At 51.7% G+C, this 25,588-nt stretch overlaps 2 protein-coding genes across 7 annotated transcripts in view; one reads left to right on the forward strand and one right to left on the reverse strand.

Annotated features, from left to right (window-relative positions):
- Window positions 1-9,904, forward strand: part of CBFA2T2 (CBFA2/RUNX1 partner transcriptional co-repressor 2) — a 68,629-nt gene extending 58,725 nt beyond the window's left edge. For 2 of the 5 annotated variants that reach the window (XM_062588851.1, XM_062588852.1), the window contains exons 8-11: window positions 459-654; window positions 3,161-3,229; window positions 3,733-3,923; window positions 6,727-7,099. In XM_062588851.1, the coding sequence (XP_062444835.1) occupies window positions 459-654; window positions 3,161-3,229; window positions 3,733-3,923; window positions 6,727-7,011 (741 nt within the window). In that variant the 3' untranslated portion in view covers window positions 7,012-7,099. Of the gene's footprint in view, window positions 1-458; window positions 655-3,160; window positions 3,230-3,732; window positions 5,371-6,726 lie in introns of all 5 variants that reach the window. The other 3 variants (XR_009960036.1, XM_062588853.1, XM_062588854.1) reach the window with 3 other exon arrangements.
- A 445-nt stretch (window positions 9,905-10,349) lies between these two features.
- The window catches only part of NECAB3 (N-terminal EF-hand calcium binding protein 3), a 50,378-nt gene continuing 35,139 nt past the window's right edge, over window positions 10,350-25,588 (reverse strand). The window contains exons 6-13 of one of the 2 annotated variants that reach the window (XM_062588855.1): window positions 17,354-17,490; window positions 16,982-17,103; window positions 16,010-16,089; window positions 15,507-15,560; window positions 14,699-14,811; window positions 12,603-12,680; window positions 12,120-12,211; window positions 10,350-11,168 (exon numbers count right to left, since the gene is read on the reverse strand). In XM_062588855.1, the coding sequence (XP_062444839.1) occupies window positions 11,140-11,168; window positions 12,120-12,211; window positions 12,603-12,680; window positions 14,699-14,811; window positions 15,507-15,560; window positions 16,010-16,089; window positions 16,982-17,103; window positions 17,354-17,490 (705 nt within the window). In that variant the 3' untranslated portion in view covers window positions 10,350-11,139. Of the gene's footprint in view, window positions 11,169-11,766; window positions 11,833-12,119; window positions 12,212-12,602; window positions 12,681-14,698; window positions 14,812-15,506; window positions 15,561-16,009; window positions 16,090-16,981; window positions 17,104-17,353; window positions 17,491-25,588 lie in introns of those variants that run through there. The other variant, XM_062588856.1, reaches the window with a different exon arrangement.

Genomic DNA, 25,588 nt, shown 5'->3' on the forward strand with positions numbered 1-25,588 from the left:
ACCTGCTGACACCTCTACGTGTGGCAATCATGAGAAGATGTCACCACAACCATGAGGGGCAACAGCCAGCCCTTGTTGGAGCTTTTGTACCAGTTTTTGAAGCCTTGTTGTTCCTTTGTACAGGAACTTTTCTGTGCTTTTCTTCCAAGTATCTTTTTCACCCCTTCACGAGCTTTCTGCGGCCCTGATGGAGGGGTGGAATTGTGCACTGTGGTTAGAGCAGGACTCCCAGTGTATCTCCAGAGCACTGATCCAGGCAGCGTTCACGAGGGAAGCACTACAGTACCTGCTCGAATACTGCTTTGTCCAAAATATCACGCACAGGCGCTGCTGCTGTGAAACGACATTGTGTTTTATCTTACGGGGACGGTCCCTGTGGTACCTCCCATGAGAAAATCAGGAGGTGACCCCGTGAACAGGCAGCTTAACCAAGACTGAGAACGTGTCCTTCCCGGCAGGCACTGAACTGCATCATGGAGATGGTGGAGAAAACGAGGCGCTCCATGGCTGTCCTGCGGCGCTGTCAGGAGGCCGACCGGGAGGAGCTCAACTACTGGAAGAGGCGATGCAGCGAGACCGCGGAGACGAGGAAAGCAGGGAGTGAGCTCATCTCTAGGCAGCACAGCCCCAGCAGCTCCGACTCCATCAGCAGCGGTAAGCGCGGGAGCATGCCGGATGCGCGGGAGCGTGCCACACTACCTCCTGGTTGCCTTAGGTGCTCCTCATTTCCACCAGTTTCTCTGGGAGCAGTACAAGATGTCAGGGTCTACAGAGAGGCTGGGCAATAGACGCTTTCTCATGAAAAACGAACCCTCTAAAGTAGATACCTAGTTTGACAAAGCTATACTAGCTATAAAATGACTGTGATATATTCAAATCACGAGATAAATGAAATGTTCAAGCAGTTCATAACTGTTTTCAAAGCTTTGAGTCGGATCATTGAGCTGGTTGAAGTTCCCAGGTGAGCTTCAGGCACCAGGCTTCGCTGAAGTGCGGAAGCACCTTTTGGCAGCAGCAGCCTCTTCTGCGGGTGCCATGAGAGTGTCGTCCTCAGGTCAGTTGAGTCAGCGAGCTCAGCTTGAGGATCAGTTTATTCAAAGCTGAGAAACCAGTGGGGAGGTGAAAAGGCAAGAAATGTTGTTGGTTTCACCCCTCTTCCCCTTCCATTCTATCTAAAGGATGTTAAATGGTGAGATCTGCTAATTCCAAAAATACTGAAGAATGGCGTAAGCATAAGAGCTGCCACCTAGCATTTGAATGATGAGTACCGGTTTTGTTTCATAAGTCAATTTAACTTTATTGAAAGTGACTTTTTTCCCCCTTCAGAATGCAGGGATTTTTGACTCACTTCAAAAAACAAGTCTGAAATCCTAATTTTATACATTTGGATTTAATTCTAATTTCCATCTGAAACAGTCTGCTACAAATTAAATGCTAAAAATAATCCCGATCATTCGGTAACGAAAAAGTGTTCTAAGAGTTTTAAAAAAAAGTTTTCTAAAGTTTACTGCTAGAAAACTTTTTTCTAACAGTAATAAAAATGTCCAAACTAAAAATCTCAATTTGATACCTATTCACCTTGTATGTTGTTTGTATACTGTATAGAGCGAGCGAGTGTTCCTGCCTGTTAGGAAGAACCATTTGTTTTAGGGTAAAGGCCAGATTTAGCTGAAGTGGAACAAGTTTTGATACTTCCCAGACAGTGAGAATGAGTATTTCTTAGGAAAACAATAAAAAGTACACAAGCAAAAGGAATTCTAGTAAGCTTCATTAATCAGTGATTCTTGTCTGCTGCCTCAAATCCTGGTTTACTTTCAGAGTCTGATTTCAGTTGCACATGAAATCTGCACAGAAGCAGCAGGTTGGATTGTGTGCACTGAAACTTTGACACAGTGGCAAGTGAGCAAATGGAAGGAAGAATAAAATCAGCCTTTGGCTTGCTTCAAAAATATCACGGAGCTCTAAATTTAAGTTCTGAAGTTGCCGCTGATTTTTAAAATTTTTCCCAAAGGAGGTAAATGAATTTTCAATTTTAAAAAAGTACGTTCTGAAATGGTTGAGGGATTCTCTTAAAACCATTCCAGAACTGGGAAGAGGCCTAGAGGACACAAGAGTCTGAGAGCAGGGAGAGAGGTGACGGAGAGGAGAGTGAAACAAAGTGACTGTGCCTCCAGCTGTAATGGAAGAGTGCTTGGAGGGGGGCCACGCTGTGACTGGCAGTAAATTAAGGACCTGATGATCACAGCCAGCTTTTTTAGCTTCTGATAGGTGTGTATATAATGGCTAATATACCGAGAGTCCCAAGATGCCTTTTTGTTGTTGTTTTTAATCAGGCTCTTGGTTGATGTTTTCTCCCCTTGTGGGACCCAGTGCTAATTTTTCAAACTGTTGCTGTTGGTAGATGATGTATATCAGGTATACCACAGCCTGCTACAAACTTCAAGAACCCCAAGGCCTTCATGAAGTGTTTTTGTTCTCCCGTTACCTTTTGCCATAGTTTAATTTTGGTTTGGCCAGTGTTACCTGACCCTTCAGGAAGTTAATTTGAAATAGTAAAAAGAAGTAGGGATAAAATACAGTACTAGATTTCTGAAAAACTTTCCCATGGAACTGTATTCTGCGTTGAGATCCTCATGTGACTGTCTCCATGTGTCACATAGCTCTTGGGAGGTTTATGGGTACTTGGCATCATATACACCCTCATGGTAAGAGATCTTAGAGTACAATTTGTCCGTCAGTGTAAGTCTTTGAATTGCCCCGGGAATGGAAAGTGTTGCATTTAATGTAAACTGCTGTTAGTATGGATTGATGTTCAAAGTCGCTGGACAATGCAGATGTTTGAGGGCGTATATTTATAAGTGTTGCCTGTTGTTATAAAGTACCAGGAGATGGAAATGTGTAATAAATTATGCAGGGCACTAATTAAATGTTGATGTTTATCATCTAGATGTTTGATGATTGGCCTTAGCTGCAGGAATGCTTTGCTTTGGGTGTTAGCCGGTTAACCCTAACCTGTCCCGCTGACGGCTTTGCTGGATGCAGCAATATTGTCTAGGCTTTTCCCCAGCCTCCCAGGGTGCCAGCGGGCAACTGTTTCTCCAAAAGCTGCCAGGTGAGAGGAGACCTTGCCAACCCCTCTGTGTATCCCTTATTCCGACAGATTCCTTGCGGGAGTTCAGCAGCAGGTCAGGAACAGGCTATGTCACTGAAGAGATATGGAAAAAAGCTGGTGAGTGTTTGTTAGCAACCTTGGCAAGTCGCTCTACCAAGTCATTTGAGGTAAACACAGATGCTGCGGATTGCTCCATGGAAACTGGAGAAGTCCAGCTGCCGAAAGTCCCAGGACATGCACATCTGGCTTGGTTAGCTACCAGCACCCAGGCCTGGGTTTTCCAACAAGCTGCACCTCCCAGCCTCTCTTAGTCTGCATGCCCCTGGAAGGTGCTTGTGTGCCAGGGCACCAGGAGGGTCCTGGTGCCTTGAGAAGCAAGCATGGGGCCGCGTGCTGGTGCGCGCGAGCCTGGGTGGGCACCCGGCTGTCATTTGGAGCACAGATGTGGAGTAAGTCAACCAGGGAACAAAACCCAATGAGGAGCGCTCTCGCGTTAAACTGTCCTGAGGTCTGTAGAGTCTTGGGAGCTCAGAAACTGCTGGCCACACGTCCAGCCCAGCGGTTCTCCAAGGTTCGTTGTGCTCCGAAGGCTAGCCACTGAGGCCGCTGTTTCCTTCCAGAAGAAGCTGTGAATGAGGTGAAGCGTCAGGCCATGTCTGAGGTGCAGAAGGCTGTGGCAGAGGCTGAGCAGAAGGCGTTTGAGATGATTGCCTCCGAGAGGGCGCGAATGGAGCAGACCATTGCAGATGCAAAACGCCAAGCTACCGAGGATGCTTTCTTAGTGATAAATGAGCAGGAGGAATCCACGGAGGTAAGGTGCCAGGGCCCGGCCACGGCCACCGAGGTGGGAGAGTGGTGGGGAATGTCCGAGGAGGGAATCTGAAGATGCGTGACGTCTATAGGTCCTGCCTGCCAGCCATGTAGAGCCTGTAGGTCCCTTATCCCTTTTTCCTTGTAAAAGTCTCTTTCCAAACAGTAACTAAAAGGCCATATTAATACCATTAAAGACATCTTTTGTCCTTGATTTCTTTGGCAGGGAAATCAGCCTAAATGTTTCCCTGGCAGAAGAGTGTCTGTCAGGCACCCTGATGCATGCAGAAGCACTGCAAGAGGGCATCTCTGGGTGCACAGTTAGCTGGACTCAGTGCTGCTTCTTTGGCTTTGGGGAGGTGCAAAAGCAAAAAGAAGCTGATGCCAGTGGAATACAGCTCTCCGTTTTTCTCAGAAATCTGCTATTCTGAAGCACCTGGTCTGTTTAGGAGAGGAGTTGCTATTTGTGGGCTTTAAAACAGAGCAGGGTAGGAATTGGATCGCAGGTGATGTTAGAGTTATTTGCTGCTCTGTGTCGTGCCCCGTATCTGTGCAGACCGGCACGCTGAGTAGTTTTGCTGGCTCACAAAATACGTGCCCCAGTTAACGTGGGGCTAACTGCTCTCCAGCAACAGTCTTTGTGGCTGAAGTATCAGCAGATTTTATGGGATCTGAGCGGCAGAAAAACTGCAAAGAGAGTAATGTGAAACTTCTGTGTGGGATGGTTGTCCCTGCCGTACAGAAAGTCTAGTAACACCTAATGAGATATTTGCATGTTTTAAAAAAGAACAGATGACTTTTAGTTTTTCACAGCAAGAAACGCTTGATAAGTAGGTGTCTCTTGCAGAAATTTCTTTCCACTCCTCAGTTATTAATTACTTTCAGTGTTCTTTAACTGGAAACTCATTCCAATAACCTTTGGAAGCCTTAGCTCTGCTGAGCAAGGAGAATTGCTGGGTTAATTCCTCCTCGTGGTTCCCACGCACCGTCACGCTACAATGTCGCAGCCATGTGCAGGGTTCTTGGGGTTTTGAGTTTGTTTTTTTTTTTTTTAATTCTCCACACACCTGCTTGGCTTTGCCTCTGTTTCTCCCAAGCAAAAATCTGATGGGAACGGGAAGTTAATGCCATCTGTGACTGTGTGGGCAGCAGGGTCCGTCTCCCTCCCCTCGTGGGATTTCCGTAGCCCCTGCTGGTCTGGGCGCTCTGGATTTCAGTGCTGGAGGAGCTCTGGAAGAAGCTAGCCCAGCTTCCTATGTGCGGTACGATGGGCCGGTGTGCCCAGCTCTGGTGCAGGGTCGCTTTCACATCGCAGAAACAGTGTAAATACGAAGTTTTGAAAGAAGAGTGTGTATAGACCTTATTACTTCCCATTTAAATTGACGGGGGAAGAATGAACACATGATGGGAGTGGGAGGAACTGCTTAGAAAGCCACGGAAGAAATGAGGTAAGCGATGATTGTGCTTTAGGAGAATACCAGAGAAGCGTCTTTCTCCCTCGTCTCCTGCCCGTCTCCGAGCGCAGCTCCGGAGGGGTGGCGGGAGCTGGGCAACCCAGGGCCATGCAGCAGCAGAGCTCTCCCCTGGGAATGCTACACCCTGGCACTCTGGCACCAGCGGTTTTCTCTAAAAGCCACACTGAAAGCTGTCAGGGATCCTGGCATGCCTTGCAATCTTGGAAATACGGTTTAAAAACCCTGGTTTAGGCAGGAGTGTAAACAGCTATAAAGCAGTGACCCAGTTTTTCAAGAGTTACTGCAGGCTTTTGTGGGCTTTTTTTGTTTCTGAGTCCTGCTCTGCCGGCAGATAGAGGAGGCTCCGGTGTACGCTGGCTCTAGAGCGCTTTGCTCCCGACTGGCTTGCTTTGACTGCTTGCTACCAGCCAGTAAATCACTGCCGGGAGCGAGCGGCTCTCGGTGCAGGGCTGGCGGGCAGAAGCACTCACGCGAGGCCGCTTTGCTGCTCGAGCAGCTTTTTGCTTGTGCTTGCAGAAAGCGGTGGCCAGCGAAACGTGCCCCTCCTTGTCCTGGAGTAGAGAGAGGCATGCGGACCCTGGCGGAGGCTGCTTTTTTGCAGCTGAACTTGCCCTCCCGGCGTGCGCTCACTAATGCACGAGTCCAGCTGCAGGGAAGCTAATCCTCCCGTGCCCCTCCGCGGACCAGCTGCAGCCGCAGCTCCCGGCTTTGGCCTCCTGCCCTCACGCCTGCAGCGAAGCCGTGGCACACTGTCAGCCCACCAGCTGACACGTCTCCGGAGTCCAGAGGGGCTTTGCCCGCCTTCCAGATTGAAGCCCACGCTCTGGCAGTGCTTCCAGCTGGCCGGGAGGCTTTCAAATGAGCTTTTGCTTTTCCCAATTAGCCTGTTCCAACCTCTTGTGCAGCTAAGCAGGGTGCGAAGCAAATGGTGCCTGTGCGGTGTGGTGTAATCCCTGCGGAGAGCGCTTGGCTGGGAGCGATACCAAAATAGAGCTGCTTCACACAGGAAATAAAAAGGCTGAGGAGCAGCATCTGCAGTGTGGTTTTTTCTTCCTTGCCTGCTGTTTCCCGTATGCATTTGGGTGGATCTAGTGGAGAGGATGTGACCAGTACAGTTTGGCAGGCTATTCTGGGCAGAGCAGAGAAGCAGGGTCAGTGCCTTTGGCAAAGGCTGTGAAATAGCAGAAATTCAAAGACTGGTCATTTTAATATGACTAGTTTGGGGCCAAAGGGGAGAGAAACGATCCCCTCCCCAGCTGTGGAGTGAGCACCACCCTACAGCTGGTGAAACTAAACACGGTTTAACATGCGGCATCTTCCATCTTTCAGAGCTGCTGGAACTGCGGTCGCAAGGCCAGCGAGACGTGCAGTGGCTGCAACATCGCCCGCTATTGCGGCTCTTTCTGCCAGCACAAGGACTGGGAGAGGCACCACCGAATCTGCGGCCAAGGCCTGCACAGCCAGACCAAGCCGCTGGCCCTGCCCGCTGGGCGATCGGCAGCCGCCAAGGCCATCGACGGGGTACCGAGCCCAGCCCTCGAGAAGACTTCGGCAACAACCTCTCGATCCTCTACCCCAGCATCTGTGACAGCAATAGACACAAACGGACTCTAAACTTTTGTTTCACGTTGATTTTTCTGTTTTTTAAGCCAAGAAATCCCCTCCCCCCCAGGAACTCATATCGCTTGACACGTTTGACAAATTTACGCCTCCTCCTCTAGAGCACCGACACTTGGGCTTTTCCACCTCATTCTGTCTTGTTTCTGTCGTTCATCGAGACCTTGTGCCAGCCTCAGAGTGGTCTCGCTGAAGGGTCGTACCAGAGAGCAGCACGGGACGCTGAGGGTGCTGGGCTCTCCCTCCGTGGACATGGGCTTCACGGCAGGCACCCTGGGCCTGCAGGAGATGCCAAGCAAGCAATGCCTGGATAGGGGACCTTGTACTCGAGGGTGAAATGTGTTCCCGCTCCTCTCTCCAGGGCTCTCTGAACAGCCTCCTCGTTCAGCTACCTTTCTTCTGTGATGTGCATCTCTCTTTCTTCCTCCCAGCCAGCAGTTCCTCAGACGTCTGCACTGACTGGTGCTACGAACAGACTGGCGCTGATTTCCCAGCGAGAGCATCTCGGTCTCTAGTGCAAATTTGTCTCTAGACAAATATGTAGCTGCTCGGGGACAGCTGAGCCTGCTTCTCTGCTCCTGCCTGCGCCTGGTTATTGGCTGACAGAATGCAGAGGCTGAGGAGAGAAATTGTCTGCTGAGGACAGATTGAAACCAAATGTTGGTACCAGGGAAGTATGAATGGTCACTTTGAGATGACCTGTTTTTAATCCCTTCGTCTAACTGGACAGACAGTTGCTTATTTTTCTGGGTAGGACCTTTGCTCTCGTTGCTGAATGAAAATGTGCAGACCAAATCTGGATTCTTTGTGGGCGGTTATTGCCCTTTCCACCTCGGTACCATTATTTTGCTATGCAGAAAGCATTTTTCCGCTGCATGGAAGTTGTTGGTTTGAGAGTTACTGACGTTGTTTTTAACCACAAAGATCTTCGCCCTGCTGCAATCCGTTATTTATAGTCTATTTTCTCCCAGCGTGTTGGCCAAACTATTAAAAAATTCAGAACTTTGTATCCTAGGTCAGTTCTTGAGCCCCCAACCCTCGTGGGGTTACCGGAGGGCTGCTCTGAAAGGCAGCGTGCTCGTCTCAGCTTCGTTGTCCCCACGTGTGTTAGGCAGAGAAGCGCAGCCCTCTGCAAACATCCTGCACGTGCTGCGAAGCAGCTGCCGCCGCCTCGTCTGGCGTTTAAAACCCAGCCCCAAAAAGGCGGTCCGGAAGGTGCGGTTTAGCTGTTACTGCAGTCAGCCTGAGGAGACCAAGCTCTCCGATAGTCTCCGCTTTGGCATTAAAGGAATGTTTTTCATGTAGTCCAAAACACACAGTCGACACCGACCTGTGGAAGAGCTATCCCAGCGCTTGGGGAGCACGGCGGGGCTCATTGCGAGCGCTTCGTTTTAAAAATCCCTTGAGGGGTTGTTAGAGGCACGGCTATCGGGAGCAATCGGAGCGTGTCATCTTGGGATTCATACTGATTTCTCATGCTGTGCACAAACGGGAGCTAGCACACCATCTATTCAGCAAAGCTGCGTTTCCGTGACTGTTTTTTTGTGATTGCTGGGTTGGAGCCCAATGAGCCAAGTAATTCCCAAATTATTTTTGATCACTTTTTCAATGGGAGGCAAATAATGAAGATGTAATGAATAGTCATTGAGTTTGCCGTGGTGTAGCTGTCTGCTGGCTGTCATTGGCATGCCCGGGGCTAAACAAGTTACCCACTGAACCTGCTTTGTTCCTTAGGGAAAGTTGTTTTGGAAGCTGCAGCTATGGAATAAAGTGGGCAATTCCCATGCCTGCGAGGGAGTTTTTTCTTTTTTTTTTTAACTAAAACAAAGGCCACAAAGTTTCCTGGTTTTCAAGACAGCTCTGAAGTGGCAAGTATGATCGTCTCCCTGCTGCCCCGCGAAGGGGCATCGCTGGGGCTCCCCGTGTCTGGCAGCGATGCTGCACGGGGGCAGCGTCGGGCACGAAGACCTGTTGCAGCCCCGAGGGCGCTCTCACCCCGGGCATGCGTTAGCTCGCTGCGGTTAAGGCAACCGGTGCGTCACAAAAACCCTGAACCTGGAAAAGCTGCGGCGCCCGAGTCGCCCCGACCTGCAGCCAGAAGCCTGCAGGAGAGGTCGCTCTGCCAGGGACGTTTCCCCGAGGACAGCCCCGAACTGCCGCAGCCCCTGCGCTGTGGCACACTTGCTCTGAAGCCGACGAAAAAGTCCTGGAAATGGGCTTTTTCCCATACCTCGGCTGCGAAACTTAGAAACCGTCGCGGTCCCACTCGCAGCGTTCACGAGGGTCCAGTGTCAGGGAGGGGATGCAGAGAGGGGCAGCAAGCGCCCTGGTCCTCGGCGGCGCTCCTCGCCCTGGAGCTACCAGCTTGGAGGGCCACCTGCCATTGTGGGACACGTCCAGATTCAGAGTGGCCCCAGGTAAATAACGTCTGGTTACAGTGTCCCACAAATCAACTACGGCCCGGCCGTAGAGCGGAGGGTGATCTGTGGCCAACTGCCGTCCCATCGAAGGCAAAAACAACAAGCAGCGCTGAAAGAAATTGCTTGTAAATAGGTTGTCTTCCATAATTTTCATGCAACTTGTGTATTAAAATTAACCCCAATGTAAATGAATGAAATGCTACCGGTCATGTTTAGAATGATGGCTTTTTTTTTCTTCTCTCTCCTTTTTCAACATGGAATGATAAATGTGAAATTTTGATATGGGAAGACGTGTTGGATTGAGTTTGAGTTTTCTATTTTTTTTTTTTTTTTGGCATTTAATTCTGTAATAGAAATTTGTTACTTCATTCCTGTGCATAACTTATTTAATGTACTGTATAAAGGAACCCAAACTGTTACAGATGTATTTAGTTTGTTCTACTCGAAAGTAGTCAATAAAAAGACTATATTGATCATACAAACCCTACCTGCTCCCTCCCTCGCGCCGAGGCCCCCGGCCCCACGCCATACTCGGGCAGTTCTAGCGCAGTTTCCTTTCGCTTCGCCTCAAAATGGGTCGTTTTGTGAGCAGGTCGTGCGCCTAGCAAGAGGCGGCCAGGCTGCAGCGGCCGCTCCGGCTTCTCCGTGCGGCTCTGGTGGGGGAAACTGGAGCGCGGCAGTGGAATTGGGTAAATAAGCAGGTGTGGGCAGGGCCCGTCCCGTGGGGGGAACAGGTCAGACGACGGCACGAGGGCTCGTCGGCCTCGGCCCGCGCCGCTCCTGGGCCTCGAACACGAGGGCCGAGTGTCCCCGCAAGGCCGGCGGCCTCTGCCCCGTGGCCCGGCTTGCCTCTCGGCTCAGCCCCGCTGCGTGCCTGCCCCCCACCGCCGCCGCCACGCACCGTCACTCGAGCCGGCAGCTGTGGAGCGGTTTATTCGCGACCGCCAGCCTCGGGGTACACAGCTCTGCAGGGAGCGCGAGGCGGTTCTCGGCACGCAAACCGGGAAGCAGCGGGTGCGCGTGGGCCGCCCTGGGTCTCGGCGCGGCTTCGGTGCGCCTGCCCAGGAATGCGCTCGGCCTTTGCGGTTTTTTTGTGTATATAAAACGCTCTTCAGCCCACGCTAGCTGGCAGGTCTGGGCGCTCTCGGTGCCGCTCTGCTCCTCCGGGCTGGCCGTGGAGCCGTCCTAGCCCAGGCCAAGAGGCTTGGTGCCCCCGAGGCCTGGCCGGAGCTGGCAGAGCGGCGGGATGCCTGTCGCCGCCAGCCAAGGCCAACCCCGGCGACGCCTCCTCCGCCGCAGGACGCCGCTCCCCGTGCCGGCACGCCGCGGGACGCCGCTCCCCGAGTGCAGCCCACGCCGCGTCGCGCGGCGCCGGCCCGCTGCCCACAGAGCGCCCGGCCCCGCAACGCCGGCGCCCTTCCCCGGTGCAAGGCCACCAGGAGCGGCTCTGCGCCAGCGGGAGTGGGCAGCCGGCAGCCCGGGCACCATCTCTGGCAACGGCGGGGTGAATAAATACATCATGGGGGGGAAGAGGAAGGTTGAACACGGCCAGGGGCGAGGGCCAAGGCATGGAGGAGCAGGTGGCCCCGGGCTGGGGGCGGCAAGGAGGAGGCGACAGACGCTGGCGAAGGAGGTGGCGGCTGCGCCGAGGGCGCTGCGGCGGCCTTCTGCATGCTGGCTGCATCCCGGGATCTGCTGCCGAGGGCTAGTTGTTGTTCATGATCCACCAGGAGGCTGTGGGGGGAAACGGGCAGAGGGTCAGGGAGCGCCAGTGGGCGGAAGGGAATTGCCTCCAGCCCGGTAGGAGCTGGGTTAGTACATTATTTTGGGCAAAGGAGTGATCGTAGACTGGGCTTGGTCCAGGTTCTCCCAGTTCCTCACTTACTGGTCAGCTTTCTGTTGGCACCGGGTGGGGAGGGACCTGCGCTCGCCCCAAGGCTGGTCTCTCGCCTGGCTCTGCAGCACTGAGCCTTAGAAGGACACCTGGCCACAGCGAATGGGCCAGCAGAGCCAGCTCTTTGCAGAAAAGTTTCTGGGATCAGACGAAGCAAAAGGAGGCAGCAGATGCCTCCAGCCAGAGCTTGAGCTGCTATCTGGAGCACTCAGCCTGTCTGCTACCTGGGAACCCCCCCCAGCTGCTTGGAAATCCTGGCTGGACAGCATCCCCCCCTCCCAGGCAGCAGCAGAAGTCACAGACAGCCTCCTCCAGGAGCAGCCACCGGCTCCTCCCTGCTTCACGGCCCAGCGCGTCGCGAGGTTTTTGGCCTGCCCTGCGTTGGGTCTCGGAGAGCATGGTGTGAGCATGGGGTGTGAGCCTCAGCCATGCTCAGGCCGGGACGGGAACCTTCCTCCAGTCTGGGGGCTCCTGGGGCTGCTCACAGAGGTGACTCGAATGCAGCTAGAAGGATTGGAAAATCAGTTTTCTTGGACAAACTGAAATAAAGTTGCATGTGCCTCTGAAGCAGTTCGCCCACTCCACCCCCCCCCCCCACACACACTTTGAGAAATGCCCAAACTTGAGAGCAGAAGTAAGTTCCACTTCAGACTGAAAACACGATTTAGGTGATCCCAAGCCAAACTGTCTGCTCTGGAGGAAGCCAAACAGTTGCAGTGCTCCCTGCAAACCAACTCCTCCCTGAGCAGAAGCAGCAGGGCTCGCCAGTGGTCCCCCATGGCCCCACTCACCTGGGAAGAGCATGGTGGTCAGCAGCTCTGGGGCCTCCAGCAAGCTGATGATGGCCCGTTGGAAAGTCTTGCTGTGGCTGGACTGCAAGTGGCTGTAATGCAGTGGGCAGGGTCAGGATGGTGCAGGGAGCAAGGGGGCTGTCCCACTCAGGCCCGGGGAGTAGCAGAGCTTGTTTGTGCCTGCTGTACCAGGGAGTGTAGGAGAGGAGCCTTGCACAAGGGGGCCCTGCCCATGCATGGGGGACAGGGCTGCTTTTGCACTGCCTGAAGTAGCATCTACTTCTGCCTCCCCTCCCCAAATCCTTTGTCTAGGCCTTCACCCCCTCTGCTGCAAATGTCACTGGGGGCACATTGAGATGGAGCATTGGAGGAAGCCCCAGAGCAAAAAGGGGAGGGAGTCCTTTTCAGACCCCACCACCACCCAGAGAGTCCAAAAGCATCCAGACCCAAGTCCCCACAAAACGCCCAAGGAAAGGCTCCAACCTTCTCCACGAAGACACATCCTGCCAGAATTCGTAAAGGATGAAGCAGGCTTCGTTTGTCAGCTTGCAGGCGGACACGCTGTGAGGACAGGAGAAACTCTGAGACAGAGCTTGGCAGGCTGGGGCAAAAGGGATGCATGGCATGGCCACACCAGTCCCTGCCCCCCTCAGGAGTGATGGGCATTGATCTACACAAAATAATCCTCACCAGGAGGACTTCAAAGAGCAGCAGTGACCACCGATGGCTGCTAAGGATGGTACACTACTCTAGGGGACCCTGAATGCAAATACTTCACACTTTTCCAGTTCTCTCAGACAGGGAACAGAGGAACTCTGCAGCTATTAAACTGATGCTTGCTGCTGCCCAGAAACCAGCATGTAAAAGGGCTTTATTAAGTATTTATAACACTTATTGTGTCCCTCGCACAGCAGCATACAGCCTGACAAAGGAGCTTATCCTCCCAACCCGTTGGAGGAGGGAAGTGTTATCTGCTACCCTTTACATGGAGAGAAGCTAAGACACAAGATGGCCAAGAGCTGCCCTGAAATCACAACACAAGCAAAACTGCACCTAACTGCCCCTAAAGTGGATGCCAATTCATGAAGCCACGTTTGCCACGCTCCCGCCTGCTGGAGGATCCAAGACAGGTCTGGGGTATCTCCAGCCCACGGCATGACAGAGGGGCAAGCAGTGTGAGGTCAAGAGAGCAAGATCACAGGGCGAAGTGCCTGGGAATTATCTACATCCAGCTGTGACACTGGTTAGTCCAGCTGAGGAAGACTTTCCCCAAGCTGCTGCTAAGAACATGGTGCTACATGAAGGACCCAAGCCCTGAAGCGAAAAAGCAAAACAAGTCATGGCCAAGCCAGCAGCTCTGAGGCTGTGGCCCCATGCGTGGGGGCCACAAAGTGCTTTGTGATTCCTGCAGTGAACCAGGATAGCAGAGTCTCCCCAGGCTTCGTTCCAGCTTGCCACTCAAGCCTGCCCATGCAAAACTACCCAGTTGTCTAAACGAATAGTTCTCATGGGAGAAAATCCTTACTGTTCCAAAGAAAAAAATATCGAACTTTCTGCCACACATGTCAAAACAAGCACTTTCCCCTTTTGTGGACTAAAAATACCACTTTCTACTGTTGAAACTGAAAAGCTGAAAAATGACACTTTAAATAGGATTAGTGTGAATGTTTCCCTCCAGAAGCAGCTTGAAATCTCCTATGGGAGAAGGAATGAGCTTTTCAAGGAGCAGTTATGCAATTTCCAGGGACAACCTGGCTGCGGTGTGGCACAGAAAGTCAAACCTGGGGCTCCATCAACTCACCATTCTCAGCTTTGGACCAGTGCTGAGGGACAGAGCCTCGGTCTTACACAGCGGGTTTGTCTTAAGTGATCCTGGGCATTTCCCAGCAGCACTGCACACATTTTACTGACGGTAATACTGTGAAATGAGCTCTCCCCTTGACTTTTCTCCCTTACTCTCAGGTCCTTCAAAGCCAGAGCAATGAATGCACTCGCTTACACACCCATGCAACATCCGTTAGTGGCAGCCGTGGTTGGCATAAAAAACATTCCCTTCCTTGCTAGAAGCTAAGAAACAGTTCTTCTTGCCGGAGTGCCTGCAGCAGGAGATGGGGTGGTACCGCGAAGCTGAGCGGAGACACAGTACAGCTGTGACGCTGCCCCCTCCTCTCTGCAAGATCCAACGTCAGCGCGCCAAGCGCACGCTTGTGCCAGGGGCTGACGCGTGGCTTGAGGGGCCGCGCTGCCTGTTCACCCCAGCTCATGCAGTAGAGAACCGTGCTCAGGGCCCCTTCTCCCCAGCCCTATCTGTCATTTTAAGTCCGATGGCCTCAGGACCCTTGTCTGCTCTCAGAGCATTTCCCTGCTTCCCCGGAGTGCTGGGAGACTGGGCTAATCCTGCGCTCAGGCGTCTGTGCTGCTCAGTGCTATGCCATATTCCAAGCAGGAACGCTGCCGGATGTGCAAAACCCTTTCGTCCACTGGGGTGCAGAATTACAACCTGCAGGGATACAAGCCCCCCGTTTCGCTGGGCTAGCCATACCATAACATGTGGGTGCCCTGCCACCCACAACACTTACTGCAGGCAGCTGCTCTGCCCGGCTGTGACCTCCGTGTAGGACCTGAATGCCTGGCGAAACTCCTCGATGCTGCTCTTTGCCACCGAGATCTGCCTCTTCGCCACAAGGATGTGCTGCAAGGGGATAGCAGAGGGGTGGTCAGGCACAGCCAGCTGCAAACACACCAGGGCAGCCCCCGGCTCTCCTGCTTCCCGTCGCGCTGCAGGGTAAAGCAAACACGGGGCTGCCATCCATGGGACGGTGGTGGCACCACCACGCCAGGACAAGCCAACGACACAAACTGGCCTCCTCCTCTTCCTACTCAGGCAGCTTCCCTTTGTATCAGAGACTGCACCAGCAAAGGCCCAGAAGGGAGATCCACCATCTCCTGCTGACAGAGTCCTGCTTCAGGGCTGCTGTACGCTTCCCCCAGCTGAAAGGGGCACATGGGGTTTGGGCCTTGGGGCTTTTCCACTGGCAATTTGTATGGTCTAAGGGGGCTTAGAGCAGGCACAAATCTGGACATTTGGGCACTCACAAGCAGAACCTCATCCCTAGCTGCTCACAGCCATGGGCACAGCCTGGAGCTTTCATACTCTGCATTTGTCTCAGGTTTCCTGTTTAGGAGAAGGTACTACATCCCGCTTAGCTCACAGCTGATCCCCATCCTCATCCTGGTCGGTGCTAGGACACTGGGCAGTGAATCTATTTTCAGACCAAATCCAGAAGCTAACGTGGGTGACTAGTCTCCGGGCGCACAGGTGTGTGGGAGGGGATCTGTGAACACTACTGCATTACTTGCAACGGCAGGCACAGCATCAGGACTCACCGCATCTCTCTCTTTGCACACTGCTTCCTCCTTCAGAGGCTCCAGGCGTGGGCTCTGCATTTCACATCGGAGCAAGAATCATTGTTACTGCGAGAATTTTGTAATAAGATAAAATGCAGCTGTAACCTGCGGGCCTAGTACAGCTTTGTGTGACACACAGGTACTGCTCTGGAGAGGTTTGTTCTGGAACCCAGAAGATGTGATCTGCACATCTGTGGAGCTTTGTGGGTCTAGACTGACTTGTCAGATCAGCATAGGCCACAGATATGAGAAACCAAGGGGGAGATCGTGAGAGCTAAGGGGGAAACGGCAGGTCCTGAGCAGGAACACTGAGGGATGAAGCAGTCTTGCAAGTTAGCATCTGGTGAATCACTGCAGCTCTATAAGGGACGAACCCAGGACTAAAATACCAGGGCGCTAGCACAGGGACAGGTCCCATTACTGACCTGGCCAGTGCCGTGTTGTGCAGCAGCCCCCCAGCCCACCTCCCCTCTGTCACACACCTTGCACTCCAGTTTCTCAATGAGCTGCTGGAGCCTGTTAATCTGGGCCATCCACTGGTTGTCAGCTTCGACACAAATGCCTACATGGGAAGGACAGAGATACGTCATCATCCAGGCAGCAGCACCCCAGCGCCAGCCTCGCTGATGCTGCTTGTTTTGGTGCTCCTTACTATCTGCCAGCAGCAGGAGCAAGATCAAAACCTGGCAATAGCTCCATGTGGTTTTGCATGTAAGGGATCCAGGCACTCTGTGTTTGGGGCTGATCAAAACAGTGTGGGGATTGCTAGGTGGACAGCAAACAGAGGAGAAAAGACACCATATAGGAAACACAGGGTGAGTAAACAGCATGTAGCAGAACTATGAGGATCTGGATATCCACCCAAATGCTGGTCCTTTCTCCAAAGCAACCAGGAATCTCCAACCAAGTGATAAGTAGATGGCCCCCCTAAGAGACACTGTGCTAGGGACTGTCATCCCAGGGCAGCACGGTGTCACCTCTAGTCTGCAGGTCCCTGGAGGCTCCCACAGTCCTTCTAGGATACCTGAGAAAGGTGACTAGGCAAAACAAGTCCAGGCATGTGGTGTACCCTATAGCTGGGAAGGAAATCGCACTATCCTTCTATTTCCAAAGGTGGCAATTAATTAATTTGATTGAAAATGCTTAAGACTCAGAAAACTGCAAAAGTTTCTAAACTGCTAATTTAAACCAAAAATCTGATTGCATCATCCTTAAACTTTTTCCCACTGCTCAAGAGATACAAACTCCTAGAGAAGCTCCATCTGACTCGTGTGTGTGACAGTCCACACTCAGTCCTGGACAAGACCCCATTGTGCTGCATTGCTGCAGCCATACCCTGCCCAGGCTTCAGCGGGGCAGGGGCAGGCACAGAAATATGGACCCCCTGGGCACAGAGCTGATGGATGGCAGGACTATGAAGACTGCTCTTCTCCTGTCTGCTCGGGCTGCAGTACCTGTTGTTAGCATCCCGGAATAGGGGTCTGTTGGAGACAGACAGATGTTTTTCTGTCCTCTGCGCCCAAATCGTCTTCCTGATCTCAGGCCAATCAAGGTCTCAGATTTCTTTACATCCTTCCTGAAAGAATAAAATGTGAAGGGGAGTTGGAGTAAATCATTATACGGGTCAGCTTCACTGTGGGGTTAGAAACAGCAGATCCTGCTCCAAGATGTCCCTCCTGGGAGGCTCTGGGAGTTCTGCCTCAGCCCCAGGCCAGACAGAGGCTGCGACCCATTACCAGCGCCAGGGAGATGGGAAGGATCATCGTGCCCCAGAGATGATCTCTCCTCTGCATGACCAGCCAGGTGTCCCACCACGCATCCATTACCTCTCCCGTCCTGCCTGCTCCTCTATGGTGTCCACGGCACACTCGAGTGAGGTCTGCAGTGACTGCAGCTGGGTCACAGTTTCCCGCAGCAGGAAGCGGGTCAGGAACTGCTCCATCTTAGAGGAGGTCTCATACCTCTGTGGGGAAGGGGAGAAGCACTGTCAGATGCCCCCAAGGGATGGGGCATAGCTCTGTACAAGGGAAAGAGGGAGAGATGCACCTGGAAGAGGCTGGCCCTTAAAACTACCCAAATCTGCAGCACAGGGTGGGCATCCTACCACCAAAGGCCCAGCCTCAGCTGCACCAGTGTGGGGTGGAAATCAGTCTGGCGAACCAGGTCGGCAGCCAGGGGAGAGCTGGCACGCTGCGCTTGTATGTCAACAGCATCTCCACTCTTCCTCCCAGATGGCAACCTTCCTCACCAGCCGGACACAACCCACTGGTCCCTGCAGTGGGGTGAGCTGAAGAAACGGTTGGTTTTGCCATTGCAGTCAGAGCATAGGTAATAACAAGGGATGCTCCTTTGCCTCCCTGCAGTCGTCTGCCTCTGGAGAGGACACTGTACCCATGCAGATAATAACCAGAGCAAAAAGAGCCTCCTGAGCTAAGCTCCAAGTGCTCCATGTGGTGGAGGTATAAGAGCAGCCAGCTCGATGCTCTCAATGCTGCAAGAGGCTGCCTGGAAGCTAATGGCACCGTTATACTGGTTCCCATGGCCAGACCAGCCTATCTACACCTGGCTACAGACACCAATGTTTAGCACTTTCCACCTCAAAGGCTTCCAGGCCTGTGTGCATGAAAGGACATTGGTCTCTAACACTTATGCACTCACAAGCACGAGGACATGTGGAGCCCTCCAATGCTGTTTCTCCTGCTGCTTCCACAGGCAGCCTTTCCCAGTCAGACTAGTCTTAGCCTTCTTGTCACAGAGCTCTCTGAAGGCACTTTCTGATGCCACAGGACCTCGGGGGGCTGGAGGGGACATTGTGCTCTCACGGGTGCTAGGATTGCCAGCCACAAACAAGCCAAGTTCCAGTTAGACCTAGGGAAGGCACAAGAACAGTGTCTGCGATGGGGCTAACCAGGCAAACTCAAGTCCCTGCACAGCCCTGCCCCAGGGAGATATGGCTCTCACAGACGCAGTGATTAATTAGGGACAGAGACACTAGAGCTGGGCAGAAACTACCCTGCCACACTCGCCAACATTGGCTGCAAGGGCTTCCCTTCTGCTCCATTTATCCCTATAAATACGCTGCTGCTCTTCCTTTTCTGAGGTCCTCTTCTCTCATGCCTTCATCTGGCTGAGATGTGACAAGCCTGCTTTCCTCCTGGCTCTGTAACACTGTCCTCCAGCAGCTGTGGCATGGCTAAGCAGTGTCTGAGCTGGGTGCCTTATTAGCCAGTGACTGTGCAATGGGAGAAGGTTACAGCAGCCCGAGGTCTCTCAATCTACAGAGGCAGTAATTTTGATGTCAGTTCCTGGTCCCTGCAGCCTCCCATACATCTTATTCATACAAGGGAAATCCGCTACTGACAGCAGTCAGGGGGTGACCTACAAGATTTTAGAACAGAGCATTAAGATGATGATTAAAAGGCTAGAAGGGCTGCTGCACAAGGATTTGCTGTTCACTGTGATCCAGCCCTCCTCCAATATAACTCCTCCGTGAACAAATCCACCTGTAACCAGAGGCACAGTGCAGCTGGGACACCCTCTGCCCCCTGAAGGGTGAGTGACATTTGGTCCACCAGCAGACACAAGGACCATCTACATGCCTCAGGGCCTCCAGCCCTTTCGCTAACAAAGAAGAATTACTAGGGGTTGTGCAAAAGCTATTGCACAGCATACCCCAAAAGCTCCTTCTAGGCCTGAGCTCCCTTGGGTCTCTATACTATAAAACCACTTTAGCAAGTAGTCGTAACTTGGTTAAGAAAAAATGCTGTTAGAAGTGGGATGTTACTCTGAGTCCCATCAGCACACAGTTGATTTCAGTGAGCTGTCAAGGAACACCGTTTCTCTGAGACACTAACACTGCAGCCTACAAGACAGTGGGACAGTTATTTGGGCTATTCTTAAGGTAAATTGAAGAGAACATCTGGCATCAGCTGCACTGAGGGATTGTCCTAGCATGTCGTTGTCTGACTTTTCTGTTTGCATGACTGAACCTAGCTGATCCATGGTAAGATCCCAAACTCAAGAAGTTGTGCCAGAAGCTATTCTACACCTGCTCTGCTGCCTTCCCTTCTCTTCAATATGATCTGGCAACTTCTGGAATATCCTGGAAAAGTTCAGCCTAATGAGGTATCACCTGCCCATGCACAACCACAGGTTCTGGGGAACCACATTGGGTCACCACTCAATGCCAAAATCCAGCTCTTTGGGTCAGAGATCTTGCACTCTCCTGTCTTCATTGTTCTGCTACATAACACAGTGTGTCTGCAAGGTATGTTGCGCTGTAGCTTTGAGAAGAGTTTAGGGAAGTTTATTTCCCACCAAGCAGCCACTTGCTGTTTTCTTAAGGCACAAAATAAATCGAGTCCCCCAAATCCTCTGATGGAAGCAGAGGAGAGCTGCATTTTCACTGATACTAACCCTAGCAGGTCTCCATTCTTAAAGAGTACTGAGACATAGTTGTATTCAGACAGGAGTCCAAAGTGTTACAGGAAAGGACACCAAGAATTCCTTAGCGTACTGCCCTCTCCTAAGTCAACTCTAGACCAGTGTCCCAGCTTGGCACTGGGAAGTTCTGGGCACGGTAAAACCCAAGTCCTCCCAGCATGCCATATTTGCAAGAGCTGAGATGCTCATTCACTCAGTGTTGTCCAATTTACTGTCCGCATTCCTGCTCTCTCTCTCTTCATGTGCAGCTGTTGATCTGAACTTTGCCTTTAGTTTCCACTTGCAGCCATCACCCATCCCTGCATGGTTGGATAGCTGCCCCACACACATGGCACAGATGCATTTTTGACACAGGTGATCCCAGTGTGGCTGGCAAGCGAGCACACGTTGGCTCAGATGCCTCACTGTGCTCCTACACACTGCAGTTCCAATTGCCAGAAATTAACCCAAGGGTCTTAATTCATTTTCCTCTGGTGAAGTAGCCTGCCTGGCAATAAAGTCCTGGCAAGTCCCACCATGTCCTTCCCCTTATTGCCAGGGAAAGGAAGCTGGGGAGAGGCACCGGCTCCTCTCTGTGGCAAGCACAGGGGAAGGCAGCCTCAGGGATCTCTCAGCCATTGTAAGGTCACTTCCCTGCCCTGTGAACATCACAAATGCTCCTTGGCTTCCAGCCTGCCCATGCCAGAGGTACCAGCCGAGGCAAAAGGGCCAGGCAGCAGCAGATCAAACCTGCAAAGACTGTAGCAGAGCTACAGTATGAGAAACTGCAATTCCAGAAAGGAGGTCAAAGCAAGGAACCCAAAGAAACAAGAAAAGTATCTAGATCAAGACAATGAAAAGGAGAAAGATCCATGGTAACTCCCTTCCTGCATACCCAGTCTCTGCCCAGAATGAATAACTTCCTTTGACAGCCTCCTTGGTCCTCTCATACCAACCTGGTGAGGGGTCCAGAAATCCTCACCTGGGTTTCATTAGCCCAGAGAAAACTGTGGGGGGAGAAGGGAATACGCTAACAGTCTTCCAAGGTAACAAGTTGTTCTAGCAAGGCCTAAGATGTTCTTGATGGATAGAAGAACTGAAAAACTGCAGCAATCAAGGACTTGAGAGAGACACTGGAAAACCCCCTCCAACATAAGGAAAGGGAAGCGCTAGACTTCATTTTCTGAGGCACTGTGGGGCTACATTGCAGGATTTGGAGAACAGGTCATACAACCGTCAGGAATGATCCAAGTGGAGTATATCTGCCTCAGGGCATGACATTGCCTGTGCTGTATGATCTCTTCCAAGCCTATTTCCTGTCATCCTGTGTCTGTCCATTTCTTCACACCAGTTCCACGCTGTCCAACCCTCATGTGCAGGTACCTGCTATCCTTATGCTACTGTGTAGCAGCTCTCCATCCAGCAGCTTCTTGTGCATTCCCCTAAGGTAGCTTGCCTGTCACTGGTTGGACACGCGTGGACACTTGAGGATCCTCTTCTAGCCAGTAACTCTCTGTATGGGAATGCTGTCCCATAGTGAGGGTTCAGCAACAGGAGAAAAACAAGTCTTGGAGCTCTAATACTGTTCACTATGCCATATAATGAAAGTGATCAATTAAAAATTGTGTATTTTTAATTAATAATCCTTGTACAACTACACCATGAGCATTCTGGTCTGAGGCTGTCTCTTGTTCATCCACTGAGAAAAAGGAAATAGGGTGAAAAGGGTCCCATGAAACCTTTAAAAGAGTCTCCAAAGACCACCACCTATTTAGCAGAGCGGGAGATCCCTCTGCCTGCAGCATGACCCTACAGAGTACCCTTTTAATGAGTGCAGACTCCCACCAGTGACTTGTCTTGCAGAGCTGTCCCCAGGCTTGGTTGAGGAACAGGAGAGGAACTTCCACATAGACTGAGCAAGCTGAAGTTGCCAGGTCAGATTTGACTGTCCTTTTTTTGATTCACAGGTTGAAATGAAGTTGCGGTCTTGTCTCAGGAACTGCTGTCTCAGGACCAATAACGCTGCTTGGATTGCCATCCCTCCTGGAAGCAAAATGAAGATTCTGCACAGGTCAGATCTGTGGTACATTGGAGGCAAATCATCCAGACCGGTGTCCTGGCTGTACCCTTCAGTAGAGCATGGAGCTGGCGATTTTGAAATCCAGATGAAGATACTGTCTTCAGGTCTTCTAATGGGGCCAGAAAAAATGGAAGAATGGGATTCCCGGGCTCTAGGAAAGGGTGAAGCTTTGGTATGCCGTGCACCCTGCGGTTGTGACCGGTATCTGGACTGTGAGGCACCTTTGTGCACACAGATGCTACATGACTTCCCTGGGGAATAAAGGAATAAAAGCACATCAAAGAGCTGTTTGGGTCTAGTGTCTGATGGGGTGGGGACAGAAAGAGAAAAATAATCCTCGCTGTAGTGTGTGCAGATCTCTGATGCACGTATGTCCCTCAGGGAAACATTTGGGGCTGGGAGGTGGGGGGAACAGTGGCAGTTGTGGCACTGAACCATGAGTCCTGCTGAGATGGCCAGGGGCAGCTCTCTTCTCAGCCCTTGCATAGGGGCTGACCCCAAGTTGAAAAGGTGAGGACAGCTGTGAAACACCTAGCAGATCCATGCTGTGGTAGGGAAAGGAGTGCAGAGCAGCTGCCCTGCCAGCAAGCAATCAAGCATGATGGAGCTCTCTGAACAAGCCGAGGAACACATGGAACCAGCCTCACCTCTGAACAGCAGTCTCTGATGAGATTGGAGATCTGTGCTGCACTCAGAGATTAAGCAGGAGCCAGGGAAGCCTAGAGCTTGCATATTTGCAGACCAGAGGTCAGTGAGAGATCAGGTCTTGCAGCAGCATATTCAGCAGGAGAGCAGGGTTTGTGTTTCTCTAATGTAACCCAGAAAAAGCAGCAAAAACCACATTGAGCCATTCACAGTTGGCTTTCATTAGCTTCACACACTACCAAGAGCAACCTGCATTCCTTCCGTCTCCTCTCCGTACGTCTCTGTGCTGCCATTCACATGCTGGGACAGATGCATAAACTTCGCAGCATACTGGCTGTGTTTCATTGCACAAAGTTAGAGAGTGAGGCAAAATGAAAAACAATTTTGCAGACAGGAAAGGAAACTGGATTGCTGCCTCCCCATGTGCTCCTCTGTCCATCATTGCTATGGATCAAAAAATTTGAATTTCAAGAATCAGGAAAAACATTTCAGGGAATAAGAAAGCCAAGGATCACCACAAGGTTTGGATAGGTATCTGTGTGTGGCCTGGGCCTGCAGCTCTGGCACTGGGAACAATGTCAGGAAGCATGGGAAGCTGCCACAAGACACCGAAGGGAGAATCTATGTTAGGATTTAGCTGGGAATGTGGTTCCAACTTCAATATCAGACCAAAATTCAAGGCATGGGAACCCAACTGGGCAGGGGCTGGTGTGCCAGCTGTTTTGAGCCACAGCAACAGCCTCCGTCTTTCTTGTTGCATGGTGTTTGCTTTTAGAGAGGACAAGAACCAGTAGGAATCGCAATTCCCAATGGCCAGGACTGTGCCTGAGTAGCAGCATTTGCTCCAGACAGTTAACTCTGCTATGGCCAAATCCCACACGTCTTACTCCAGGCTGGACTCCTGGTGTAGTGGTGCCTAGTATTCAAATTCAAGTAATGCCTGAGTAAAAGGAGCAGGTTTGGTCTCTCACAAGCTCTCTACTTCATCATTCCCAATGGAATTAGTTTTACATATTACTCCATTAATGGCATCCTAGGAGAAAAAATCATCCTTTTGCTGCATACGCACCTTCATCTGTGAGGTCATAGCAGGGAACATGCACCAGAACCAGCCCGAGAACCTCCATCCTGGTCCCACAGTCCCCAGGCAGGCACGGGACCCAGGAGGCACAGAGAAGCAGAGATGGACCCCCACAAACTCTTAGGTAAGGACTGCTTGCAGAAATAGCCCCCAGCTCCAGGAAGGTTGTCAGATTGGGCAGAGCGTCCTTTGTGGCTTTGAATTGTTCACATGCTGCTCCACTGCTATCGGGACTTTTAGGACATGATACATAAAGCAAACAATTTGCAGCAGGCTAAGGAGCCCCACAGCAGGGCTCTGTTTCATCTGAGCAGTGCTTCCAAGAACTGGTTGGCCAAAGCGCTGCCCAGACAAGGCTGAAGAGGTGAAAGGAGTTGGCCTAAGTTGGCAGATCACTGCTGGGGACGGTTCTGTGTGCAATTTTAATGCTCTGCTGCTGGTGGTTCAGATGAAACTGGGACACTTTGGGATAAAGTCCTTCTCATTGCTCTTGAGCATGGTCTCTTAATCAGTCCTTTCTTGGTGACTCAGTGGTTTGTTCTCACTAACTACTGAGCAGTTTGTTTGCTCTAAACAAGTGATGCACTTCCTCAGGGGAGCTTCCCAAGCATACTTCCCTGCAGAGTTGTCACCCCAGCACCTTGGGGCTGCTGTGTGCTCTACATAAGCAGCCTCAGCCACAGACCACCCCACAGCCAACAAGACAACAGGATGGTGGACAGGTTACTCGCCCACTTCCCCCTAGGAAGACAGTGCAGAAACTCTCCACTCTGACAACCCTTCTTAATTTCCAGTTTGCATTGACTCAGAGCTCTTTTAAGCCCTTGCACAAGAGCAAGTCAGCATAACAGCCACTCCCCAGCCCAGCCCCATGTTACTCACACATCAAGAGTGACAGCTGCCAGGAAGATGGCTGCATCTGGCTGTGAATCTCAGTCAATTTTCCCTGTGACACTTGGAGCTGTCTCAGTTGAAATCTTCTAATTTTAAGGAAGAAAACAATGTCAGAGAAGCAGAAACAGGGTCCTTAATCTTGACTAGGTTTCCTGTGAAGCCACAGTGGACACATCTCTCAGAATAAGTGGTCTGTTTTTTCTTGCTTGGCTGGCCTCTGTAGCTCTCTTTTGTTGCTGGAGAATGCTGGGCGTGTTTTGGGGAAGTTTTCTTACCAGCCGCAGCACAGTCTTACACTGACTTGATTCTTTTTTATGTGTGCACTGAAGATATTAGTGCTAAGGGACTTCAAGAAGAGGGCTTAGGGCAGGACGCAATAAGCTTTGGGAGAATGGCAAGGAGGCAAACTGGACTGGGGGGTATCTGAACTGAAGTGGGGTCAGTATCCCACACCATGCTCCAGGTGCAGGTCTGAGAAGTAGCTGAAGGACAGAGTTGGCGAGTTGGAAGGCCTTGCACGTGTCTGAACTGCAGCTTTCCAAAGGTTGACAGTGTCACCTGGATGCTGCAAGATACGGCTCTTGGCAGAAAATGCCATGGTGTCTGGGTGCAATGAAAAGCCACTACCCTGGAGCACAGCTCCCTGTTACTTACTGTGGTTTCTGCTCACCGCACCATTCACTTGACCTTCATATGATCACTCTGTTTAAGTCCAGTTTTCACTTGCTTACTTAAAACCATCTGGAGTTCTGTTCTTCCTTTGTTACAGACATCCTCAGGGCTCTGGGCAAGTCCTCTGGGGTTTTGCCCTCAACATTTTTAGCAGTGGCCCTGCCTGCTCCCAGCTGCTGTGTGGCAAATCTCCAGCCCTTAGGGATGTAGATGATGATCCAAGGAAGGATGCTCAGTAAGGCAGGGAACAAGTGAATGAAAGGAGAC

This window comes from Rhea pennata, chromosome 16 (assembly GCF_028389875.1).
Source record: "Rhea pennata isolate bPtePen1 chromosome 16, bPtePen1.pri, whole genome shotgun sequence".
Taxonomy (NCBI): domain Eukaryota; kingdom Metazoa; phylum Chordata; class Aves; order Rheiformes; family Rheidae; genus Rhea; species Rhea pennata.